This window comes from Episyrphus balteatus, chromosome 4, assembly GCF_945859705.1.
Source record: "Episyrphus balteatus chromosome 4, idEpiBalt1.1, whole genome shotgun sequence".
Classification (NCBI taxonomy): Eukaryota; Metazoa; Arthropoda; class Insecta; order Diptera; family Syrphidae; genus Episyrphus; species Episyrphus balteatus.
In genome coordinates this window covers 48981372-49008097 of record NC_079137.1, presented here as the reverse complement: position 1 = coordinate 49008097, position 26726 = coordinate 48981372, and the positions used below count along the sequence as shown (strand labels likewise).

Sequence of the window (26726 nt, the reverse complement as noted above, 5' to 3'; positions counted from 1 at the left end):
TTGCAAAAAATTGGCTATTTTCTAAACGCGACAATGTAAAGAGTTGACTTTATTTTAATCGAAAGATAAATTCATTGCAAGACTGACAATGGTATTGAAAAAATTTAAAAAAATTTCAAAACTAAGTAATAAATGATTTTCTAAAACTAAAACATGAGATAGACCTTTGACAAAGTAGTGATTATTATAGATAGAGGAAATTATTTTTGACAATTTGAAAAACGTCATTCAAAAGATAATAAAAAAAAAAGTTAACGGTCTAGTACGGATTTTTTTTAAAGTCTCAGCGTTTCGAAATATGAATTTTTAACAAACACCTACTTATTTTGGGGTATTTTCGGGTGAGTTTTTATTTTTTTTTAATTTTTCGTAGTATTCAAAAAATGTCAACCTTAAAGAACATGTAGTGTATAACCGTAGAAAAAATTGGTGTTTGTAAATGATTTTTGACCGAATAACGGGAAAAACAAGTTTTTTTGTCCCAAGTCTTTTGACCGTTTTTAACGATTTTTTATTTTTTCTTCAACAGATAAATGTATGAAATTTATATTTTAAATAGATAATAAACAGGACTATATCTGTGCAAAATTTCAATCAATTTTGTAGTCACAATTTTGAGATAACCGTAAAAAAATATTTTACAAAAGGTTACATCTTTTGATCTAAAGCAAATACAAATTTGATTTAACTTTATTGAGCATTCTGATGATATTACCTTTCATTTTATATATCACACATAACTGTACATTCACTAAAAGCTACACAGTGTTAAATTTAAAAACTTGCGAAATACCTCAAAACACCTGTGGAGATCTGTTGATCATGAACAGCCACCAGTGTGGGAAGTACCGTATTCTCAGTTTGGAGTTTCGACATGGTTGGCTTTAAAAAATTCTAACTTTTTTTCTAGGGATCACAGAAATAAGATTGAAACGTCAAATGAAAGGTGAAATAATGAGCTTTCACATGATATAAAATAAAAAAATTTATAGGTTGTCATTGAAAAAAATTGATTCAATAGCGTGAGAAGATAAAATTATATGTTTTTTTGCCTTTTTTGTTGAAAATTGATCGAGTTCAAAAAATTCTAGTTTTTTTTTGTAGACATGATCTATATATATATTTTGAGCTGAATAAGCTTTCAGGAGGAATAAAATTTATTATAGGTTGTTATATCAAAAAAATGAATTTTCGGGTGATGGAAGTCGTGGGCACAACGCCAAACCCACGAATCTGCAAAATTGTAGGTTTGAGAAAAACGGCTTTAAAGTTTTGACAAACTCATGTAGTCTTATGGAAACTCGTGCAAAGGAAATTGATAATTTAGGCTTTTAGGCATCAAATGGAGGATCAGAGTCGACGCAGGAAATAAAGTGACCGATAACAAGGTAAATGTGCCGACGAAGTGATTTTTTCACTTTTTCCATAAGAAATGATTGTTTTAATACATTATTTTAATACTTTTTGCTCATTGTAAAAATTTAAAAATGGTTTTATTCTTTACAATATTGGCTTTCGAATGGCATAATTTTTTTTGTAAGCTTTTAAAATAAAAAAATTAATATATTGAGAAAATAAAAAAGATAATTTTTTTTTAGCTTTTTCTTGTAAATAATGATTGTTTGAAATAAATAAACACAACCTGTATTCTCTTTTTGATAAAAATCATTTTTTTATATAAAAATGTATCTTTATAAAAAATTAAACTGCATAGCTCAATTTCATTTAAAGAGTTGTTTTTTTTTCATTTGAGGAACGAAATTTATTATTTTTTTTTTAACAATCACTTAATTTTTTGAATTCCTTCTACCGTATCTTTGGCGTCGTCATTTATTTAATATTTACTTTAAATCCTTCTTAATAAAGAATGAAAGTTAAATTTTTAAGAATTCTTTAATACATCTTTAAGTAATTCTGAGCTGAGTCATAATTCTTCTTACCGCTAAGAGCTCTGGTTTATTTAGAAAAGCCCTTAGTTGATTGATAATGATAAGAATTAACTGGGAAAGTACCATTGTATTGTTTTCATTTTACATAAACAAACATCGTTTATCGTTATCATTTCAACAATTCCAAAAAAAAGTTATCTGTTTTAACAATCACAACAACAACAAAAAAAACTGCATACAAAAGACATACCTATAATAAAACGATCAATAAAAAATGTTATTGTGATATTTTTAAAGCGAATATCCAAAGTGATCTAACATATACACACTCGATTAGGTATAGAAGAAATTAATGCGAAATGAGAATTTATTAATATTCACTCCATTTGTTTGCGAATTTTGAAAAAAAAAAAAGCTTTCAAAGATAAGGCAAAGTTTGCGTTAATGACATTCAGCCAGCTATTTTCTTCTACATGTTTTAAAATTTCCATCAGTACTTAAAGTGTAAGTGTTGAAATCAAAACAAACTCTTCGAAATAATAAAGTGAATTAAAAATAAAATGGCAAATTCGGGGCGCGGTTATTTGATAATTTTTAATATGCAAGACGGTCGAGAAGGATCCAATGTGGATGCGGACAATTTAACAAGGGTTTTTACATTAATGGGAGCAGAAGTTCATGCTCGCATAGATGATCCTTCTGAAAATGATATTAGAAAAGTAATGGGACAGAGTAAGTCACTATCGATTTTTTTTTCAAGTGCTTTGAATACATTGACTGTTATTATGACTGTCCTCAAACTTTAAACTAAAACCAATTCCTAGTTATTTTTGTTTTTGTATGAAGATTAAAAAAAAAAAAAAAAATTCATAACATTTTACTTGCAATAAAATGTAAATGTAAGTGCCGGCAATTATTTCGCTCGTAGCTCAACTAATTTTGTTTACATTTTTTAATGTTTGAGAGCTCTCATTGAAAAACCGCATGTACCTAAACATTTTTCAGTTTGATAGAGTGCTAATAAATCAGAGAAAGAGAACAAAGAACAATTTGCATATGTTGTCATATGGTAAACAAACAAATACACGTATGTTTGTATGTATGCCTTTATTAATTTTGAGCTTTTTTCAGTATGTGTATCAAAATACTTTTGTTTTCGTTTTTTTTTTTTTTACAAGTAGAGAAACAACAAAGAACACCAATGGGTCGCATGTACTTGATTTCAAATTTAAAATAAAAATCGTATATACATACATATGTATTAGACTGATTCAAAAAATTTTTTTTTTTTGTTCAAAGCATTACCGAAAATATTGTTAGTAATGACGAAAAAAAAATACTGTAAAAGTTTCAGCCCTTAATATTAACATTAAGTATACCGCCGCATCGCAAATTTCTATTTCCCATAGGATTTACATGAAAAGATTGTGTTTTTGAGTTTGGGATTTTATAACTTTTTAATGGTTCATCAAAAAGGGTAGATTTAATCATGTTCTTGTATAAAATTCAAACGTAGGTAATTAAAAATACTTTAAAGTCTATAGATTAAAAATTGCCTATGTTGCTGTATTGTTCTTTAAAATTAAAATTAAATTTTTTTTGAACAAAACCATTTTTTTTTTGCTTAAATTTCATAAAACAAATGATAGCAAAAGATTCTCTAGGTAATTTAAGGAAAAAAATATGAGGGAGTCAGGGACAATCTTAACTTTTTCGTAGTCAAATAGGAATTGATTTAAAAAAAAATTTAAATTTAAATTTATTTAAAAATTTTAAATTTTTTCAAAACTTCTATTAAAAAAAATTTCTTCGAAAATGAAATACTTTTTAATTTTTTCATAAACCGTATAGACCAGGGTCGATAATTTTTGAAACCAAAACAAATCATAGTAGAATGAAACCCATTGGAAAATTAGGTGAATATGATGAAAATTAAAGGAAAAATAAATAACGGGCGAGCCGAATTCGGGAAGTGGGTGGGTTGAGTTTTTAATGGTACAAAATGGTATATCTCGATTTCCGGCAAAACTACAAGTCCTATAGAAAAAAGTTGTATGATAAAGTTGTAGGTAATAAAAAGATCTACAACTTTTGTATCAACAATTTTTTCACATAACCTCAAAATTTATGTGAAAAATTCAAAAAACCGAGTTTTTGGTTTTTTATTTTTATCTTTTTCAAAAACAAAAATTTTTCTACGAAACTTGGTGAAAACTTACCTTATTATATCCCAAATACACTGTAATTTACTTGATTTAAAATATTTATTTTTTAAATTTTTTTTGACTTAATACCAAAAAAACACCCTTATTTTCAATCGAAAATTCACGTGTCAAAATATCAGCTTTTTTCAAAAAATCGGTGGATATTTTGTTCGTTAAAATCTCTACTTTCCAATAGTGTAAACAAAATTTCCATTACTATACCATAGTACATGTTCTCGGTAAAAGCAAAAAGCTTGAATTCTAAATTTTTTTTATCATTATTTAAGATTTTGGACTATTTATTAAAATTTACACTTAAATTACTCAAAAACCGTAACATTAATCAATATTACATGAAATCCTATGTTTTTTGAGTGTAAATTTGAATAAATAGGCCAAAATTGTAAACAATGATAAAAAAATTTTTTCGAATTCTAGTTTTTTTCATTTTTTGCATTTTACTAAAACATGTTATATAGTACACTAATGTAAATTTTTTTTACACCACCAGAAAATAGACATTTTAACAAACGAAATGCCCACCGACTTTTTGAAAAAAGCTGATATTTTGACACGTGAATTTTCGATTGAAAATTAGGGTGTTTTGTTGGTATTAAGTCAAAATAAGGTGAACAAATTAATATTTTAAATCAAATAAATTACAGTGTATTTGGGACATAATAAGGTAAGTTTTCACCAAATTTCGTAGAAAAATTTTTGTTTTTGAAAAAGATAATAATAAAAAACCAAAAACTCGGTTTTTTGAATTTTTCACATAAATTTTGAGGTTATGTGAAAAAATTGTTGATACAAAAGTTGTAGATCTTTTTTATACCTACAGCTTTGTTATACAACTTTTTTCTATAGGACTTGTAGTTTTGCCGGAAATCGAGATATACCATTTTTTACCATTAAAAACTCAACCCACCCACTTCCCGAACTCGGCTCGCCCGTAATTTATTTTTCCTTTAATTTTCATCATATTCACCTCCTTTTCCAATGGGTTTCATCCTACTATGATTTTATTGTACTTTTTAATGTTTTTGAAGGCATCGGCACTGGTCTAGTAATACATTTTGACATTTCCTTTTATAATTTCAAATCATAAGAAATGTGGCCAAAAAAATTTGAAAATAAATGCATTTTATAATACGAAAAAAGTTTTAAAAACGACATGTTAAAATTTTGTCAATAATTTTTATTTTTTTTTTTTAATCTGAGTTCAATTGCCATTCTTTCAAAAGCCCTTCATTCAATTAACTTAATTTTAATTTTACAAATATGACTAAGCTTCTGGCTTTTTAAAAATGTATATTTAAATATTGTAGGTGTTGCCGTTGTGCTCAAATATTTTTTTTTGTGTTTGAAGTCAATTAATAAGAAAATTGCATCTATCGCTTGAACGATGGAAGATTGTTCCTCACTCCCATATATTTTTGTTCCTTGAATTTACTAGACAATCTCTTGGCATCAATTAATTTATGAAATTTGAGCAAAATTTTTGAAAAAAATTTTTTTTGTTCGCAAAAATCTTAAATTTAATTTAAAAAATCAAAACGGCAACACCGGCAATTTTTAATCTATAGACTTTTAAGTATTTTTAATTACCTACGTTTGAAAAAAAAGATCATCAAAATCTAAGCTTTTCTGCCGGGTTCCCTAATATTGCCATTTTTTGAGCTTTAGTTACTCCACTATTAGTTTTTAGGCAAGATCTTTCTTTTGATGAGAATTTTTTTTTTCGAAAATCATTATTAACGGTACATGCCATACAACCGTTTTTTTTTCAATCTGTTTTCTGCCAAACTACTAATTCAATATCAACGAATTTGTTAATACAGAAGCATTCACATAATTTCAATATGAATAAGAAATAAAATTTTGAAAAAAATAATTTTTGGACTTTTTAAAAAAAATTTTAAAAAAGTTTGAAAAATCAAATTTTCGAAAACGGGAGAGCGAATTTCTACAAAATGCCATACCAATTTTATTTTACAAATTTTTTTCAAAAAATTAATTTATTTAAAATTAGTTTTTCAAAAAATTAGTTTTTTGAAAATATTTTTTCTAAAAATGCTTCTTAAGAAAAATCAAATTGCATATCTACTTGCTTTGGAGCTCAATTTAATCTTAGATAATGTTTTATTCCTTTGAAAACGAATTTTATGTTTTAAAAATTTTTTTTATTCATATACATACTTACATTATTTAACAAATTTCTATATAAAAAGTCTTAAACATTTTAGCAACTTGAACTCTAAGAGCAAGTTCGTGCGACCCAGTCTATCATTTTATTTATTAATATCTTTTTTAGTTTGATAGATATATAAATTTAAAAGTAAGATAGATCATAACAAAAACATAACTGTTAAAAAAGAGCCAAGTTCTCCTATCCTATGCTAAAATTATGCTGGCACAAAAAGTACTGGGATTTCAAATTGTACCAAGTTTTAAAATTTGGTTTTAAATTTGTATCAATGAAATTTTGATTTTTACTTGACAATTGTTCTTTTAATTATCGATTTTTAAGGTAATAAAAATAAATAAAGGAAATAAAAAGAAAGATAGGCCTAAAAACTCCTGGTACAAGCAAATGCAAAAACACCAGCATTCAGTTGACCTTAGTAATGGAACAATACAAAACCGGGAGATTTGCCGCCGATTTTTGAGGTAAACGCGGCGAACCCCACAGGCGGATCACTAGTATGAAGCAGTTACGTGGGATAGTTATGATCCCCTCGACATCGAGATCATAACAGCGCCGAGAAAAAGGAAGAAGAAGATCGATTTTTAAGGTTATTTGAAAAATTGCCAAGTAAACAATCAAAATTAAAAAGGTGTGAATTTAATTTTGTCAGTTATTAAATTTGTTTTGTTTTGTGCAACTTAGGGCCAGTTTGTTCACAGTCGATTATCTTTTAATCAAGGATTATTCCATATAAAAACCCTTGATTAAAAGATAATTGAGTGTGAACAAACCGGCCCCTAGAGAGCCACTGTGGAGTATGTGGAACATTTTTTGCATTTATTGAAATATCTTAACGGTTAATGGAAGTTGACCTTGAATGGTCATATGAAGTTTTGTTTGACCCTCATGTCTGAAAATATTGTCATATTTATCCTATTTTAAGCTAATTTTCATTGCTTTGTGTTAAAAAAAATATGTTATTACAAAAATAAAACTATTTATTTTTTTCTAGTTAAAAAAATGGATTTTTCTGACTACTCATATGTGGCAGTTGCTTACTTATCTCATGGATCTGAAGACGATCTTGTTAAAACAGATCTTGAAATTATTAAAGCACAAAAGTCAATATTAATTCCACTTTGCAATATTCCATCCCTGGATGGAAAACTCAAATGGTTAATTATGCAAACCTGTAGAGGGTCATATGATTTTTTGAAACAAAAAGCTGAAGGAGCAGTTCAATTAATAAAATATCCTAATTATTATGCGAAATTTTTTGCTACATCTGAAGGTGGGTTACCAAATTTTTTTTTTTTTTTTTTTTATAAAACTTTAAAAGATTTTATAATAATAAAAACTTTAAAATTTCACAGGCATGCACGCTTATCGCACAGAATATGGATCTTATTTTATACATTCTCTTTGTTCAAGACTTGAAAGCGAATATAAAAATCAAGATATTATCTCAATCATGGAAATGGCAACACTAGACGTCGAAGACATATGCAAAGCAAAGACAAATTTTAGATTTATCCAAAAACCAGAACCAGAATGGAATTTTCAAAGCAAAAAATTTTTTATAACTTCGGGATTTAGTAATAACTAATTCAAATGATTTTTACCTAAACTTACTTAAAGATTTATATAAATAAAGTATCAGGTATACATCTTTTTTCTAGACTCATAAGTAATTACTTATAGGAGTGAGATGCAAAGTAATAATACCTATGAAAAATAATTGTGAAATTTTTGATAAAAGAATGAAATTAATAAGATTGTTAGTACAATATTATAACCCTTTATTAAAGACATTGGGCCATACTTTTACTTATCCACCTCACTGCTTCAAAGCATTAATTTATATAAAAATTCAATGAATAATGAATTTTATCAAAAAACAAAACCCACCTGCTTGGGCACACTATAGGATTTCAGGTGGGGGCAAGTTTGGGTATGTACAAATTTTCTATTGGATTCGAAGAAACTTTTAAATTTCAAAAGAAAACGAATTCTTAAAAACAAATAAAAATGGTATAGGTATGAAGTTCAAGGCGTATCCAAGTGAGATGCAACCCCCCTACTTGGGCACACTATATAGGATTTGAGGTATGGGCAAGGTTAGGTATGTACAAAATTTGTATTCGACATAACTTTTTAATTTTGAAGAAAATTTGTTTACAGCCAGACTCACACTCATCCCAAATCCTATAATAGTGAGCCCAAGTTGCAAGGGGGCATAATACTTTGCAAGCATTATGTTTATGAAAACACGAAAACAGCTAAGATATACAAATCTAAAAAAAAGGGTAGTTTTTTAATTTTCAATTTTCTCAAAAACTAGAAGGCATAGAAGCATATGGTTTTCAGAATTTGATATTAAATAATTGAGGCAGTTTATTTCATCGATTAATTTCATATTTAAAGTCCCAATCTTGATCAAAATAGTATTCAATGTGTTTTTTCAAAATTTTTTTCACAAATTTTGACTTTGAAATTGATTATTTCAAAAACAATTGATTCAAATAATTTAATTTAAAAATAAGAATTAACAGCCATATTTATAAAAGAAACTTAAAGATTGTTTAACGTTCAACAACCTCTAAATAGCTTTTAAGTACAAAATGTGTGTTTATTAAGAATTTACACATTTAAGCAACGTTGCTTAACGATTGATTAACCTCAACGCCATTCACCGCCGCGCTTAGAGCTTGCTTAAAGGCTTGGCCACACCGAAGGGTACATGCGGTAGCGGTACGGGTACTTGTATGAAAAAAATTCCAAACTGACACATCAACGTTCAGATGTAGAACTTTTTTAATACAAATACCGTTACCGCTACCCGTACCGCTACCGCGTACCTTCCGGTGTGGACAAGCCTTAAAGTTTGATTTGACTACATTTGAATTATTACTAAGATCGTGAGCACAGTATCATGGTATTTATTTATCTAGGGTGTGGGGTGAAGACGTAATTTTGACGTCGCCAAATTCAAGCTCCCTAAAAGCAACTTGAATTTTAAATTAAAATTATAAGGTCTGTTTGGGTACTGCCTAAAACAGGAATATTTCTACTTTTTTCAACATTTATAACCCAATTCCTGTTTGGGTACTCTGGAACTGTGTAGTATTGTACATTATTTTTGACAAAAATTCTGTTTTAGACAATATACCCAAACAGACCTATAGAATGTTAAAAAAAAATTAATATGGTTAACACAAATTAAAAAATTCAATGCTCTCTGGCTTTGGTCTGTGCATTTTATTGGAACCCGACGAAAGCAAAATCATCGTCAAAGACCTAAGTGTACAATTGGGCTTTTAAGCCAAACATTTTGACATTTCAATTTTGAGGAAAAGTTGCATGTATGCTTTTGTTTTCCTCATAATTGATTTGATTTGATTGGTTGGTTTTTTCTTCTTTAATAAACAGTTATGAGAGAAAGGAAAAAGACAAAGATAGATTGCTTAGGGCCAGTTGTACAAATATTTAATCCGTGGATCAGCAACTTTTATCTTCTAAAATCGGTAGCAAGGCTGAAGTTTAGCTCTGGTTCAAGGTTCATAAATGTAGAAATAGCCACATTCATGCTTAAACCGACGTTGACCCGCAGCTAATCCGCCGAAATCGGTGGGTTAAATTCCTGAACCAAGGCTGATCCACGATTGTACAACTGGCATTTAAAAGCCCAATTCTGGCTTGTGAAAAAATAACTGAAAGTGTTGCCGTTGTTTTTAATAACTACTTTTTAATTTTCGTCGTATTTTAGTGCATCCTGACCTGTTTTAATACATATCTTCAGTTCTATTGATCGCACTGTCAAGATTGATGTCTTCAGGCTTTGGGGAGATGACAGAGCATCAGTCCTTATATTCAGAATGTGATTTTGTGTTAATTTAGCCTACTCACAATTATTGGAAAACTCGCGATATTTAACCCCTCGGAAACCATATAAAGCCGCGATTTAAAGCTGTCACACTTTTGAATTCGTTATTAAAACGCATAAGGCTATAAAACTGCATACTCACATTTTGGTTATACCTTCTCTCCCAAAATTGCTGTGGGCTCTTAGACTTAGTATATGCACCCGAAATCGAAGATATTTGTACTATTAGAAAAAGTCTAAGGTAGCAGAAAAATGTTAGAATTTAATATTGTAATTTTTGAAAAAAATTTCATCTATGGAAAAAGTTACATAGAGATTTTATTTACTGATTTTGATTTTACTCGAAGATTTTCAAAAGAGCCGTTTAAAGTATTTAATTAAGAAGGATTTTCGTGAAAATTGACAACCAGTTTTTTTTGTGATTTCTTTGTTTGCTCTTTTCTCAAAAGAGTAGTTTTTCGACTATTTCAATTTGCCTTACAAACGAATTTATTTAAAATGAGTATATTCAATATTTTTTTTTCTTATAATTTTTCAATAAAATAGCTTTAATGTCAAATAACGTAACACAAACAAACTTCATTGAAATGTTTTTTTTCTTTATTTTATACTCATAAAAATAATTAAGTAATTTTAAGACACGAAAGGAAGGCCTTTATAAAATTAAGAAACCAGTTTTACCTATCTTATTTTGCAAAATTTGAGAAAATAATCTTTTAAGATACAAAAGTTACAGATTTTTGAGACGTTCTAGCCTAGTCAAAATCGCATTTTTTTAGCTTTGAATAAACGTTTAATACTTAAATAAAAATATAAGCTAAAAAAAAAAACAGTGTGTCAAATAATTTATTAAACATTTCAGGTAATATATTCTTAATTTAAGTTAATTATTTTCAGACTCGAAGAAATGACAGATTTTTGGGACGCAATAGTCGAGCCAAAATTGTACTTTTTGAACTTTGCCTAGCTTTTCAAAGCTCAAAAATAATTTGCATTTAAAAAAAAACTACGCTCAATGATTTCTGATACATTAGATTGTATGTTCCAAATTTGGTTTAATTATTTCAGGAGACAAAAAGTTACAGATATTTTTAAATACCCAAATCAAGCGAAAATCGTACTTTTTGAACTTTGACTAATTTTTAAAAGCTTAAAAACAATTTTAATTCAAAAAAAAAGTAAGTTGAATGATTCGTTATATATCAAAGGCATTATATTCCAAATTTGAAGCAATTATCACAAAAGACAACGAAGTTACAGATTTTTGAGACGCCTAAGGCCATATGGGCCCACTGTGCGTCGGATGAAACGGAGGAGAACAGCGCTCGCAACCGCACTCGACGGATGAAAACTTATCGAAAATACAAAGAAAACAACAACAATTGACAGTAGCTTCCGACTTTATCCGCCAATTATGGTTCTGTGCCCATGTTCTGTAACTTTTATCACTGGCGATAAAATATTTGAATGACTTGAAAATCCATTTTATTTCATCGAAATAAAAGAAATTTCGTTCAAAATCGTAATTTCTTAATTCGAAAACTCTGAATTTGAAAGAAATTTTGCTTTTTATATGGGAGAAAATGTATTTTAGAGACGTTGAAAAACGCTTATCGCCAGTGATAAAGTTACAGAACAGGGGATTTAATTTCCAATCTAGATAAAGGAGTCAATGCAAACGTAACTTAATAACTCAAAATGTCAACTTTCCTTGCTGAATGCTACCTTTTATTCATTACATTACGTACGTAACGTAACGTTTAGTATTGTCAATTCTATTACGTTGCGTTTTTTTAATATTTACCTTTTGAAAGTTTCAACAAACATGTGCATTTTTTCATAAATTTGTTTTATTTTTAATTTAATTCAAACATTTCAACATGACAACTATTAATTTGGATAAAAAAATAAGAAGAAAACAAATCCGTTGTCGTGCAATTGTTTCAAATGAAACACAAATTCCCATTTCCGATGATCCAACTCTTGTAAGTTCTTCTACATTTTTTTTTTTTATTAAAACATCCTTCAAAAGAATCGTCTACTCTTTTAGTTCATTGGCATTTGTAATGCTGGACTTAGCACTGGCCTCACCGAAGACTCTATTATTCAACAAACACAAAAACATGGTAAAGTTTCAAAACTAATTATGATACCAAACAAATCATATTGTTTTCTTCAGTTCAATGAAGTTCAGGAGGCTATAAACGTCTTTCAAAGTATGCATGGCCAAGCTGAACTTGGCCAAAATTCAACCGTAATATACATGTCATATTTCAAAGACATTCCTAAGGCTGAAAATCCATTGGATAAAGAATTGCCTCCTGGAACAATTTTAATTGAAAATTTTGTTACCCCTGACGAAGAATCTGTTCTTTTAGCATCCATCAACAATGATTCGCCAATTGTTGTTGTTGGTTCACTTAAAAACAGATCAGTCAAACATTTTGGCTATGAGTTTCTTTACGGATCAAATTTAGTTGATCCCTCGAAACCTCTCGAAACTAAAATTCCAAAAGAATGCGATATTCTCTGGGAAAGACTCGGACAAAAACAACCCTCTCTCAAATCTTTTAAACCTGATCAATTGACAGTGAATCAATATATGCCTGGTCATGGGATTCCGCCCCATGTCGATACCCACAGTGCATTTGATGATCCAATATTGTCATTGTCTCTAGAGAGTGACGTTGTTATGGATTTTCGAAAAAATGGCCAACGTGTTTCGGTTCTACTGCCACAACGTTCATTATTAATAATGTCTGGTGAATGTCGTTACGACTGGACACATGGCATTACACCACGAATTATGGATGTTATTAAAACGCCAAGTAATAATTTGACAACTCAGCTTCGTAATAAACGAACTTCTTTTACATTTCGAAAAATTCGAACTACACCATGCAATTGTATATATCCGACTTTGTGTAATAGTCGAGAAGAAAAAACATCATTCAAATCGAAAGAACTTGTGGAAAATCTGGCTAAAAAAGTGGAAGAAATGAATGTTCATAGTATTTATGAAAAAATTGCTAATCATTTTAGTGAGACAAGACATTCGCCATGGCCAAATGTTGCTGAATTTTTGAGCTCATTTCCAATTGGCTCAGTTATTATTGATATTGGTTGTGGCAATGGTAAATATTTGTCAAGCAACAAAGAAACTCTTCAAGTAAGAATCTTAATGATTTTTAGTGGAGTGTCGTAAAGCATAAAATTTGAAAAAAATCTAGGAATCCAATGGAAAGTCAATACTATAAGCTCAAATACTAAAAGCTCATAATAACAAGGTTAAAACAAAAATAAAATGCACGACTGGGGTCGCACGTACTTGCTCTTATGGTAAAAGTTACTCTAATGTTAAAGCTTTTTACTGAACAAAATTAGGGAAAATTTAAAATTTGATATTTATTTTTAAAGAATTTTATAAGTACTAAAAACAAACAAAATAAAAACTGTTTTTATAATTGACTAAACACCATTTTAAATGTTCGTTTATACAAAACCAAGTATTCTCCATTTGATTTCTTGTATAAGAAAGAATTTTTTGAATTTTTTTCGAAAATCGTTTGAGCCGTTTTTTTTTAAATAATTTTTTTAATATATACAAATTTTCTTACATTTTTCAAAGAGTTGATATGCCATTTTTATGAAAAAATTAATTTACACATAAAAACGAAATCTTAAAATTTTCACACGAACCCGTTTTCAAAAAATTGATTTAAAAAAAAAAAATTGAAATATACATATAATTTAATAAAATAAAATTTAAATTAACACGATTAACTCACTATGCTAAAGTTTTATGCTCAAGGTTTAGAGTTTTAAAAAAAAAAAATTTATAACTATGATTTCTCACAGTTTGACTAATGAGAGAAATTTGAAATTTTCAGTGTATTTAGTCCTAATTGTCAACTCAAAGTCCTGAGAATAAAAGTTGTGTTATTTTCATATCTTCTTAATTTACCAATTGTTTAAAAACACGAAAAACGTTAAGAAGGCAAAATAAACCCCTATTTAAATTTTAGACTTTAGATAAAAACAAGAAATTTATATTATACTTAGCTCTAATCCTGAAAATTTCGTTTTGTTATTCAGGTTATCTTCTTTGTCTAACGCTTCTTTAAAAATATACAACAAAATTTCTTCAAATAGCACAACCTCAAAGCTGTCAAAGAAAAATGTGTTTATCTCTCTAACGGTAATATTTCAAAATCAGGAGCTGATTGTATTTTTTTGACCTCGGATTCAGGTTCAAAACACCGAAAAGCTTTAGTCTAGACAAAAAACAAAAATAGAATTTTGAAAATTCGTGTTCTGCCTTTAGGACTGCGTTAATAACACCCAACAGCTGCTGTTGTCCCTTTTTGTCCTTCACAAGCCTTCATAATTAGTTCTGCAGTCTTTTCAGACCCAAGTTTGTAACAGTTCTACTTTCTAAAATATAATTTTAAACTAATATAAAAATAAAGACAAAAATAAGAGCGAACAAAAAATTTGTTTTAACGTTTTTCTTTATATACTATTAAAAATACTTCTTTATATGCTATTAAAAAACATTTTTCTTTATATACTATTAAAAACACATTTCCAAAGTTTATATAAAGATTCATTGACTATGATTCCGAGGTATAAACCTTACGGCACTCTACTATTAATGATTTTTTAACAAAATTCAGTTGAAAATTTAAATAAATTCATTAACAGATTGGTTGCGATCGAAGTTCTGGCTTGCTTAATGTTTGTTCTTCCAACAAACAGCATGTATTCAAGTGTGATTGTCTATCGGTTCCAATACGGTCTTCGACAGCTGATGGTGTCATAAGCATTGCAGTTATACACCATTTAGCAAGTGAGGTATTTACACATTATCAAAACTTTTTCTTTTTTTCTTCTAGAATCCAAATCAAATTCTTTTCAGGCACGTCGACTGCAATCAATTAATGAAATGGCAAGAGTTCTTCGTACCGACGGAACTGGACTTATTTACGTTTGGGCTAAAAATCAAAAAGCCAATTCTAAGAAATCATCATACCTACGACAAAATAAAGCTGTTAATAAGGGAAAAATTTCCGAAGCTGAACAAAGACAAAAGACCCAAGCTGAGAGTCAAGAAATCAATTTGGAAATTGATATACAACTTCCGGTTCATACAAATCGCACTGAATTTCTAGAACAAGATGTTCTTGTGCCGTGGAAATTGAAGTCGCAAAAAAAACAACAAGAAGAAAATAACGATAAATCATCATCTACTTTTCTGAGATTCTATCATGTTTTCGAAGAAAACGAATTGGAAAATCTTTGTAAAAAAGTTCCCAATATTGTAATCGAGAGGAGTTTTTATGATCAGGGTAATCATTGTATTGTTTTTAGGAAACTTAAAAAAAAAAGTGTTGACAACTAGAACTGTAAATAAATTTTCTAAGAAATAAAACAACCAATCAACTGGTTTTTAAACAACAAAGAAAATAAGAAAAGGATTTGGAACTCAAAATCTAAGGAATGACCACACTGGAAAGGTATGTGGTATTGCGGTACGAGTTATTATACAACATATTGCAAAAAAAAAAATCGGAAGGTCACCGTTCAACTTTGGGACTTTTCCATACAATTACCCGTACCGCTACCGCATACGTTTTTGAAGGCTTGGCCACACCGGAGGGTATGCGGTAGCGGTACGGGTAGAGGTAACGGTACTTGTATGAAAAAATTCCAAACTGACATATCAACGTTCAGATGTTGAATTTTTTTCATACAAATATCGTTACCGCTACCCGTACCGCTACCGCATACCCTCCGGTGTGGCCAAGCCTTGATGTCGTCATTCCTTTAAGGTCCAAAATTATTTGAAAACAAAATCAAGTCTCTTATTTATGGTGACCAGCTACAGCACCTCGTTTGAAATTTATACTTTATAAGTATATAAGCTGCGTTCCTTTAAGGAAATGTATCTACTGATTAGTACTTAAAACCACGAATTAAATATTTGTACAACTGGCCCTCAGAAAATAGATCACGACCGACTCAGTTGGTGTTGTCTTGTGCAAAGGAAAGATCCTGAGAACGGGATCATGATTCAATCTAGAACGACAAAATCCTCGAAGTTAAAATAAAAATCTCGAAATGCAATAATAAAATAATCGAGCTCTAGCCATAAATACTTGGTGTTAGCACCAAGATGTTGATCGAGTACTAGCCCTGTTCCTTTGGGAGGTGGCAAAGAGGTGCGTTCTTTTTCTAACAATAGTTAACTATTGTTAACTATCGTTAACTTTTGTCGTTCCTAAACTACAAAATAGTTACGATTTGTAACTATTTGACAGATGAACATCGTTCCTAAACTCGTTTTGAAGTGTCAAATAGTTACAAATCGTAACTATTTCCAACTCACCTCCATGATATGAGTTGAACATTCATGAGACTGTTGATGTGTCAAAGTGTATGTTTTGTTTACAAAACAAACTCAAAGATTTTTTTTCTTTTGGAAATAAGCGGAAAAAATGAAAATAAAAAGAGAGTTTTGTAATTTTTTGATGAAAGATAATTTATTGTGAATAAAAAACAATTTTTTTTTGTTATAATAATTTAAATAAAAGTATTCTCAAAAGAAATTTAGCTGGTGGTTTGACAGTCTAACAATCTCTTACAATAAATCGTTCCTAAATGATTTGTAAAAAATCCAACGATTTCTAACAATGGCACTTCAACAATAATTTTTGACATAACAACGATCGTTGACTATTGTTAGAAAAAGAACGCACCTAAGTACTACTAGTAGTTTACTAGCGATTTCCAATGGAACGCACTTTCAACGAATTCAATACAAATCTTATCTAGGTACTCGGGAAGAAGAGCATGAGTAGATTATTGTACTAGATTAACCAAAACATCTACAATTAGTAGACTACCACCTCTAATGGATTCAAAATAATATAAATATGTACAAATAAAAAAACATTCAAGAGAAGTGGAACTAACAAAAAGTCGGAAAAACTGTCACAAAATGAGTTTGAAAATTTTAATTTTTTGCAAAAAGTGCTCTTTTGTAGTTATACCATAAAGTTGAAAAACTTTTTGTAACGAGTGTAATTAATGTCACTTAAAACAAGACGAATTCACAATTACCAAACATAATTCATACAAAATAAAATAATAGCTGCGTTTTTTTGTTTATCTATATAGATTTTGTGCAAAATAACGACATCGAGATTTTTGAAATCCATGCAAACATTTGGCACCACTGTACATATACTTTGGCAGCTGTCTGTCAAAAATGTTGCTTTTGTTTTTTTTTTTAATTTTAACTCCGAAATGGGAAGGCCATTACATCCATGTTGGATGCAAACAAAAATTTTCATATGGCCATGGCATCCATGTTAGATTCAAAAATTTTTTTTTTCACAAAAAACCAAAAATTATCTGTATATTCTTAGCTACATTTTAAGACCATGACCATTAACATTAGTTGCGTCGTTCTTGTGTTATAAGCGTTTGAAGGTAGCCATATTATATTTTTTTTTCGATTTTTTAAAAATCAAATGTGAAAACTTTTTTAATTTTAAAGTTCAAGTGACCTCAACTCCAAAATTGAATTATATTCAATCGCTCCACTTAAAATAGAAATAATTTAAATAATTTTTATTATTTTTGTTATTTTTTTCTTCGTTATTAAAACTTTTTTATTTTTATTTCTAATTTTTCGTAAAAACTTGGGTAATTTTATATACATATCTGTTCAACAATCTTATCAGGATCCATTTAAGACTTTTATCTGAAAATTGCATTGCGTATATCTCGAGATATTAACATTTCAATGCAACCATGTCAAACAAATTTTTGATTATTTTTTCTATGAGAGTTTTTTTCAAACCTCGTTTTCTCCGCTTTTTTTTTTTTGTTAATATTTTCAGATATTTCTGTATGAACACAACAATTAAACTACCTTGCACTACTGTTTTTATCGAGAGAAAGTAAAATCTGGATAATTATCTGGATTTTTCAAAAACAGATAAAGTTTTTGTTGTTTTTAACACGTAAATTGTTTTGATTTCAAAAATCTCGATGTCGTTTTTTTGCACAAAATCTATATAGATAAACAAAAAAACACCTAATATTGTCGTCAAGCTGAGTATACAGCAGTTCTTTGGTGGTGGTGAAACAAATTTTTTTTCTTGAAAAAAAAAATGTCTGTGGTGAACAGATGACAGTAAATTGTCAGTTTTTTTCGCACAAAAGTGGGATGCACATTGTTTTGCGAGAAAAAAAATCGCGGTGAGTATAATTTTTTTTTCGATTTTTGTTTACGGCTGTGGTGAGTTAAAAAATATTTTTTTTTTTTTTCGGAAAAATCTAAAAAAATCTCTCCCATAAGCAATGCATTGGTTTTTTTTCTGGAAGAACTCTATACTGAGTTGGAAAACTTTTTGTAACGGATGTAATTTTAAAACAAGACCAATTCACAATTACCAAACATAATTGGGTGCGTTCACGTACGCACAGATACCCTATCCAAGATACCTTAGTATCCGATACGTTTGTGAACACGAATCAGCTGTTTATCAAATCTCCCATAAGATACACGAGAATCCAGAAATTTTTAGGATACCTTTGGATTTTTTTGCTTGTCAACACAGCTGATCGATCAGCTGAGATTTTATATGGGATTACAACAACACAAAGGTATCCGGATACCCTTGGATCGGTACGTGAACGCACCCATTTATAAAAAAAATAAAATACATTGACCTACTATATAAATATATGGACTGCTAGTCGTTTGACTTTTCCATACAAAAATTGAAAAAAAAAATGATTCCACATCTTTCTAGCTCTACTAGCGGTATAACCTTAGACGGCGAAAAGAGGAAACTTTTAGTGAATGGCATCACTTATCAATACAAAAACAGCTGATTCAAATGTCAGTTTGTTGAATTTTTTGTACCTTTCTATTTTTTTTGCAAGGCAAGTGTATAACTGAAGAAGAATATTATTAGTTTTTACATCACGCTAGCTTAGCTGGAAACTATCCCATTTAGATTATTAGAATAGAATTAGAACATTTGTCTGCTACTCGTGCTCGTGTATATATCTTCTATTTTCTCAGTTTGCCCTTGATTTTTAGTATATCACTCAGATAAATCAACATCAGATTCAAAATTTCAGTGTCTGCTTATCAGAGTTCAGAGAAGAAACAACTTTTCGCAATGACGACGGCTGCTGATTTTGATAAAAAATATAATATCGTCGATGAAAAACCGCCGCGGCATAGTTTGTTGCGTGGGCGCTTCAAGAGGTTCGAATTTATAGTTTCTTTTTTTTGTATTAATTTATTATTAAAAAAAAAAAACAACAACAAAAACAATATTCAAAGAGTTAGTATATATTTGTGTACCTATTTAAATAATTTGCATTTCCATTTATAGAAGTTTCGCTTATTACACATTACGTGAACGTTTACCTGTAATCTTAACTCAAGTTCTTGATAATCTTTCGCGCGATAAAGATGATATTGCCGAACAATATGGCGAGGTATTTATTTTTGTGAATCTTCTTATTTTTAAATCTTAATATCTTCTATGGTTTACTTATATGTCAGGAAGTTCGTGAGGAGATAAAAGAAATTGTTGGAAACATCTCAAAACTCAAGTATCAATTGCAAACTGATAAGGCACTTGAACCTTTTACTGGAAATGGTTTGTTATTTTTAGTGATGGGGACTGTAGAATAAAAACTCAGACTATCGATAGTTGTAAAATTATCATTCATTCGATAGTTTAAATCATTCATTCATTCATTCATTTAGTTACTATTTTCAAATTAATTATACTTACAAAATACGTATGTATGTTGTATGAGTATAAGAAGTGTATCTTTCTATCATTAATATTACTATTTTCATTCGAATAGTTTTTTCATTCGATAGTTTTTTTATTCGATAGTTTTTTCCTTCGAATGTTTTTTTTTATTCGATAGTTTTTCATTCGAATATTTTTTTATACGATAGTTTTTTCATTCGATAGTTTTTTCATTCTAATGTTTTTTTATTCGATAGTTTTTCATTGGAATAGTTTTCTTATATTATAGTTTTTTCATTCAAATAGTAAATTTATTCGATAATTTTTTCATTGAAATAGAGTTTTTTACACGATAGTTTTTTCATTCAAATAGTTTTTTCATTCGATATTTTTTTATACGATAGTTTTTTCATCAAATAGTTTTTTTTCGATAGTTTTTTCATTCGATATTTTTTATTCGATAGTTTTTTCATTCGAATGTTTTTTTTTATTCGATGGTTGATGGATGATAGTTTTTCATTCGAATAGTTTTTATACGATAGTTTTTTCATTCAAATAGATTTTAGTATACGATAGTTTTTTCATTCGATAATTTCTTATTCGATAGTTTTTTCATTCGATAGTTTTTTCATTCGAATGTTTTTTTTTATTCGATAGTTTTTCATTGGAATAGTTTTCTTATACGATAGTTTTTTCATTCAAATAGTAAATTTATTCGATAGTTTTTTTATTCAAATAGTAATTTATTCGATAGTTTTTTCATTCAAACAGTATTTTTATTCAATAGTTTTTTTCATTCGATAATTTTTCATTCGATAGTGTTTTCATTTTTTTATACGATAGTTTTTTCATTCAATTAGTGTTTTTACTATAGTTTTTTCATTCAAATAGTTTTTTTTCGATAGTTTTTTCATTCGATAATTTTTTATTCGATAGTTTTTTCATTCGAATGTTTTTTTTATAATTCGATAGTTTTTCATTTGAATAGTTTTCTTATACTATAGTTTTTTTCATTCAAATAGTATTTTGTTCGATAGTTTTTTCATTCGAATAGTTTTTTTACATGAAAGTTTTTTCATTAAAATAGATTTTTTTCACGATAGTTTTTTCATTCAAATAGATTTTTTTATACGATAGTTTTTTCATTCAAATAGTAAATTTATTCGATAGTTTTTTTATTCAAATAGTAATTTATTCGATAGTTTTTTCATTCAAACAGTATTTTTATTCAATAGTTTTTTTCATTCGATAATTTTTCATTCGATAGTGTTTTCATTTTTTTATACGATAGTTTTTTCATTCAATTAGTGTTTTTACTATAGTTTTTTCATTCAAATAGTTTTTTTTCGATAGTTTTTTCATTCGATAATTTTGTATTCGATAGTTTTTTCATTCGAATGTTTTTTTTATAATTCGATAGTTTTTCATTTGAATAGTTTTCTTATACTATAGTTTTTTTCATTCAAATAGTATTTTGTTCGATAGTTTTTTCATTCGAATAGTTTTTTTACATGAAAGTTTTTTCATTAAAATAGATTTTTTTCACGATAGTTTTTTCATTCAAATAGATTTTTTTATACGATAGTTTTTTCATTCAAATAGTATATGTAGTTTTTTATTCGATAGTTTTTTCATTCTCATGTTTTTTTTTTATTGGATAGTTTTTCATTCAAATAGTTTTCTAATACGATAGTTTTTTCATTCAAATAGTAATTTATTCGATAGTTTTTTCATTCAATTAATTTTTTTTTATACGATAGTTTTTTCATTCGAATATTATTTTTATTCGATAGTTTTTCATTCCAATGTTTTTTTCTTATTCGATAGTTTTTTCATTCAAATAGTTTTTTTTATTCGATAGTTTTTTCATTCGATAATTTTTTATTCGATAGTTTTTTCATTCGAATGTTTTTTTTTAATTCGATAGTTTTTCATTTGAATAGTTTTCTATACTATAGTTTTTTCATTCAAATAGTATTTTGTTCGATAGTTTTTTCATTCGAATAGTTTTTTTACACGAAAGTTTTTTCATTCAAATAGATTTCTTTACACGATAGTTTTTTCATTCCAATAGATTTTTTTATACGATAGTTTTTTCATTCAAATAGTATATGTAGTTTTTTATTCGATAGTTTTTTCATTCTCATGTTTTTTTTTTATTCGATAGTTTTTCATTCAAATAGTTTTCTTATACGATAGTTTTTTCATTCAAATAGTAATTTATTCGATAGTTTTTTCATTCGAATAGTTTTTTATACGATAGTTTTTTCATTCGAATATTTTTTTTATTCGATAGTTTTTCATTCGAATGTTTTTTTTTTTTATTCGATAGTTTTTTCATTCAAATAGTTTTTTATTCGATAGTTTTTTCATTCGATAGTTTTCTATTCGATAGTTTTTTCATTCGAATGTTTTTTTTTATTCGATAGTTTTTCATTCGAATAGTTTTCTTATACTATAGTTTTTTTCATTCAAATAGTATTTTGTTGTTACTAGTTTTTTTATTCGATAGTTTTTTCATTCGATAGTTTTTTCATTCGGTAGTTTTTTATTCGACAGTTTTTTCATTCGAATGTTTTTTTTTATTCGATAGTTTTTCATTCGAATATTTTTTCTTATACTATAGTTTTTTTCATTCAAATAGTATTTTGTTCGATAGTTTTTTTCATGCGAATAGTTTTTTTATACGAAAGTTTTTTCATTCAAATAGATTTTTTTACACGATAGTTTTTTCATTCAAATAGATTTTTTACTATAGTTTTTTCATTCAAATATGTAGTTTTTTTATTCGATAGTTTTTTCATTCGAATGTTTTTTTTTATTCGATAGTTTTTAATTCAAATAGTTTTCTTATACGATAGTTTTTTCATTCAAATAGTAATTTATTCGATAGTTTTTCCATTCAAATAGATTTTTTTATACGATAGTTTTTTAGAGTAAACTATCGTATATAGTTCTTATTCGATAGTTTATTTCATAGTTTTTATTCGAATGAATGAATAAATGAATGAACTATTCGATAGTTCAAATCATTCAGTTACTAACTATCGATAGTTCAAATCATCAAATTATTCCATAGTTCCCATCACTAGTTATTATTAAAACTTTACACTATTTTGAATTTACTTTTTTTTTTGTATCTTTAAACTTAATAGAACCTGATAAGGAAATGTGGAATGCATTTATTGCCGGACTAAATGCTGACAATGATACATTCTTTCGCATTTGTTGGCTACATGGCGAATGTTATATGTATCGTCGTTTAAGTTCATATTTTCAATCAATGATCAAAATGAAGGATTATGATTATTTTTTGAAGCAAAAAGAAAATGCGCTGAAATGTTGCACCGATGCTTTGGAAAATGTAGTTAATAGCACACGAGATAGTGTGCTAAGTGAGGAGTTTTTCATTCGCATATTAAAGGTAATTAGTATATAACTAACCGATTTGAATTTTCTGCTTTTTTTTTTAGTTTGAATTAGTTTAAAGGAGACGATTTTTAAGGACGAATAACGACTTATATATAATACACAAAATTTGCGTATATTGACAAGGTGTCTTACGATAAGTCAACTGATAAAAGCATTGTCTACGACTCTATATACTTCCACTGTAAATCTATCATTTCTCCTCCTACAGCATGGTTTTCTTAAGAGCAGGTCTACTACAAGAACCAACTTAACTCATTTTGTCTCTAGTTCCCTTCGTGCCATACAGAAAGGGTATTATGTTGACGCTATCTACTGACTTTAGTAAAGCGTTCGATAAAATCTCCAATAAAATTATCAACCTTAAACTTATAGCCCAACTATAATAGGCATGAGCTCGCATAGGCGTATGTCAAAATCGAACGAACTGCTTCGTCCTGTTTCTGAAAACATGAGGAGCAGCCACAATTTACATTTTTGTTTTGCATAATTTTCGTAAAAAAAAAACACGTTGAATTACACAAAAATATTTTTAAAACAGTTTTTATTTAATAATTTGTTTATCACATTTTTATTAATTGTAAATTTATTTAATTCTTCCATGTTCTTTTGATTCTTTTCTGAGAAATTTACTCATTCCGTGCGGTTCAGAGCGCACGATTATGATTATTTAGAAATCCGCTAGTCTTAAGATTCTCCTTATCTAAACCTATTTTTGCCACTTCAGGCGTACCACAGGGTAGCCATCTGGGCCCTTTGCTATTCGTCTTGTCTATCAATGATGTTGTGAAATTAATAAATAGTTCTGACCTTTCCATTTGTGCTCAAAATATGAATAATGAAGATTTTCAAAATCAATACCTCTCTTTCTGATTCCCATTCTCTCCAAATTGACTTAAATTTATTTCATACTTGGTGAACTAAAAACTTTTTGGAGCTGAATATCAATAAATGTCAAAGGCTTATCGGCCTTCAGACACTCGCTCAACGCCGCGCTATTGCGGATATAATTTTGATCCACCAACTGATAACCGGCAGTATTGATTGTCCATCTTTGCTAGAAATGATACAAATTAACGCTAACCCATGTAATCTCCGTTATGTCTCACTTTTTCATCTTCCTCTTCACCGTACCAACTATGGCCAGTTTAAACCCATTTCCAGAATGATACCTCTATCTAATAGTGTCCATTTTATCCTTGATTTCAAAATGAAATACCAAAATGTTTGTATGGACTAAAGATATATGAAATCAATAATTTAACAAGTCCAATTAAATATAGTCCTTATTCTTCTTCTTTACTGATTTATTTCAGTAGCATATAGAATTTGTATTATAAAACCAATATTCTTCTTCATTAGCGACTTGATGGTTACCATAATTTCTTAAATTATTGTCAATTTAACATTAATGTGGTACAAAAGATTAATAAACAATCATTTGCTAACTGCGATATTGAACTTATTGAACCCAATACTCAATATTTGCATTATTAAAAAAACTATGGTAAAAGAAAAAATTCGATTACTCTATCGCAACTGGTGGAGTGCCAGTTATTGTCCTAAAAAATGCGTTCATTTATTTATGTCGTATTTGCAAGGCATATTTCCTGAATCGTGGAGAGTTTATATTATTAAAAAATTGAATCATCTTTTAAAACTTTTCATTTGTAGAGATACTTCCTACGGTTGAGTTTATATTGAGCAGTACGTTGCTAGGAGTCTCTCTATTTCTAAAATCAATAAACACATCTTTCCTCTTTTTAAAACACACAAAATTGAATAAAAACACTTTTTTTTTAAATAAATTACAGCTCAATTTGTGGGGCAACCGTTGCGATTTATCCATATCCGAGGGAAAAGAAATCAAACAAACTGGAAATCTCTTCGATTCCGTTGATTCTTTAAATTCAAATATCTTAGTCGATGATACAAAACAAATATGGAATTGCATATCAGAACCAATAGAAGGAAACTCTCGTATAATTGATTTTGTTCAAGACAATTCAGGCTTTGAAATGTTTACAGACCTTTTAGTAGCTGAATATTTAATCGATAAAAATCTAGCAACGAAAATTCGTTTTCATGTAAAAGCTATTCCATGGTTTATATCAGATGTTACACCAAATGATTTTCTGTGGACATTGGATTATTTGAGAAATCATCCGACATCGACGGTATTAAGGTCGGTTGGTGAAAAATGGTATAAACTATTGCAAGATGGTAAATTTGAAATAGCACCACAAGAATGGTTTTGGACAAGTCCGTATGAATTTTATAGGTAATTACTTTTTTTTTCTTATATAATAAAAAAATTTAAACATTTTTGTTTGTTTAATTAAAGAATGAAAGAAATAAACGAGAAGCTTTATAATAAACTTGCCGAATCTCATATAGTTATATTCAAAGGTGATTTGAATTATCGTAAATTAATTGGTGATTTTACGTGGGACTTTACAGAAAATTTCAAAACTTGTTTAAGAGGTTTGTTATGAAATTTGAAGGAATATTTTTTTTTTTCTTTATTAATTAAATTTTTTATCTAGGTTTTCAACCAACCAACGTTTGTACTCTACGTACTGTCAAAGCTGATTTAATTTGCGGACTAAAAGAAGGAACTGCCGATAATTTAGATAAAATCAAACCCGATTGGATGGTAACAGGAGAATTTGGTGTTTTGCAATTTTCAAGCTCAACCTAAATTTTATCAAAAATTATAGTTTATGATATTCGGTTTAAAAATTGGCGAAGTAAAAGAACCAAAGAAGATGCGCGAAATAGATGGCTGTAGTTAAAATTACATAAATACATAGATCAATTTATTTAATTAAACAAAAATTAACGTTTTTTTTTTTTTGGTACTCACAAAATATTGGCTTTAAAGCTATAAAAGGTTAATTCAGTTACATTTAATGACAATAAGATACGGACGCACCGGTCAAAAAACGAATTAAGGTCACATTGCAACATTTCACATTACGAACCTTAAAAATAGTTTTAAAGATTGTAATATCATCCGCATAAATGATGCAGTTTGAATACTTTAATACGAATGGCAAGTCATTTATAAACAAAAAAAAAAGTAAAGGTCCCAAGTGGCTGCCTTAAGGTATTCCAGAATTAATAAGGAAGTAGTTTGATAGGCAACCGTTAAAAAGCACTGAGTAGGATCTATTTAGTAGATAAGATTCAATCCAAGTAATACTTTTACTAAATCCAAGTACACTTAATTTAGGTAGAGATGGCGGTCAAAGCAAACGAGCTTGATGACCCAATTAGCGCAGAATGCGCCGTTTTGATAACACTTAATTTACTATCCAAAATTTTATGTGAGTGAGATAG

General features: G+C 28.5%; 3 protein-coding genes across 4 annotated transcripts; all 3 read left to right on the top strand.

The window, feature by feature from the left end:
• The first annotated feature begins 2397 nt into the window (after positions 1-2397).
• Positions 2398-7937, top strand: LOC129918638 (caspase-1-like). Its single transcript, XM_055999261.1, has 3 exons — positions 2398-2621; positions 7294-7572; positions 7655-7937. The coding sequence occupies exons 1-3, from the start codon at positions 2450-2452 to the stop codon at positions 7885-7887; spliced, it is 684 nt and encodes a 227-aa protein (XP_055855236.1). The 5' UTR covers positions 2398-2449; the 3' UTR covers positions 7888-7937.
• A 4046-nt stretch (positions 7938-11983) lies between these two features.
• LOC129919564 (alkylated DNA repair protein alkB homolog 8) lies at positions 11984-15680 on the top strand. 2 transcript variants are annotated; one of them, XM_056000490.1, is made up of 5 exons: positions 12119-12149; positions 12215-12290; positions 12344-13333; positions 14869-15018; positions 15083-15680. In XM_056000490.1, exons 1-5 carry the CDS (start codon positions 12136-12138, stop codon positions 15563-15565), a joined length of 1713 nt encoding a protein of 570 aa, XP_055856465.1. In that variant the 5' UTR covers positions 12119-12135; the 3' UTR covers positions 15566-15680. The 2 variants fall into 2 exon arrangements, with proteins under 2 accessions (XP_055856464.1, XP_055856465.1); XM_056000489.1 differs by having other exon boundaries at positions 11984-12149; positions 12215-13333; positions 15083-15676.
• Positions 15681-19137: 3457 nt separating this feature from the next.
• LOC129919433 (damage-control phosphatase ARMT1-like) lies at positions 19138-26221 on the top strand. Its single transcript, XM_056000304.1, has 7 exons — positions 19138-19453; positions 19584-19689; positions 19757-19853; positions 23111-23379; positions 25199-25665; positions 25729-25868; positions 25931-26221. Exons 1-7 carry the CDS (start codon positions 19365-19367, stop codon positions 26083-26085), a joined length of 1323 nt encoding a protein of 440 aa, XP_055856279.1. The 5' UTR covers positions 19138-19364; the 3' UTR covers positions 26086-26221.
• The last annotated feature ends 505 nt before the right edge of the window (positions 26222-26726 follow it).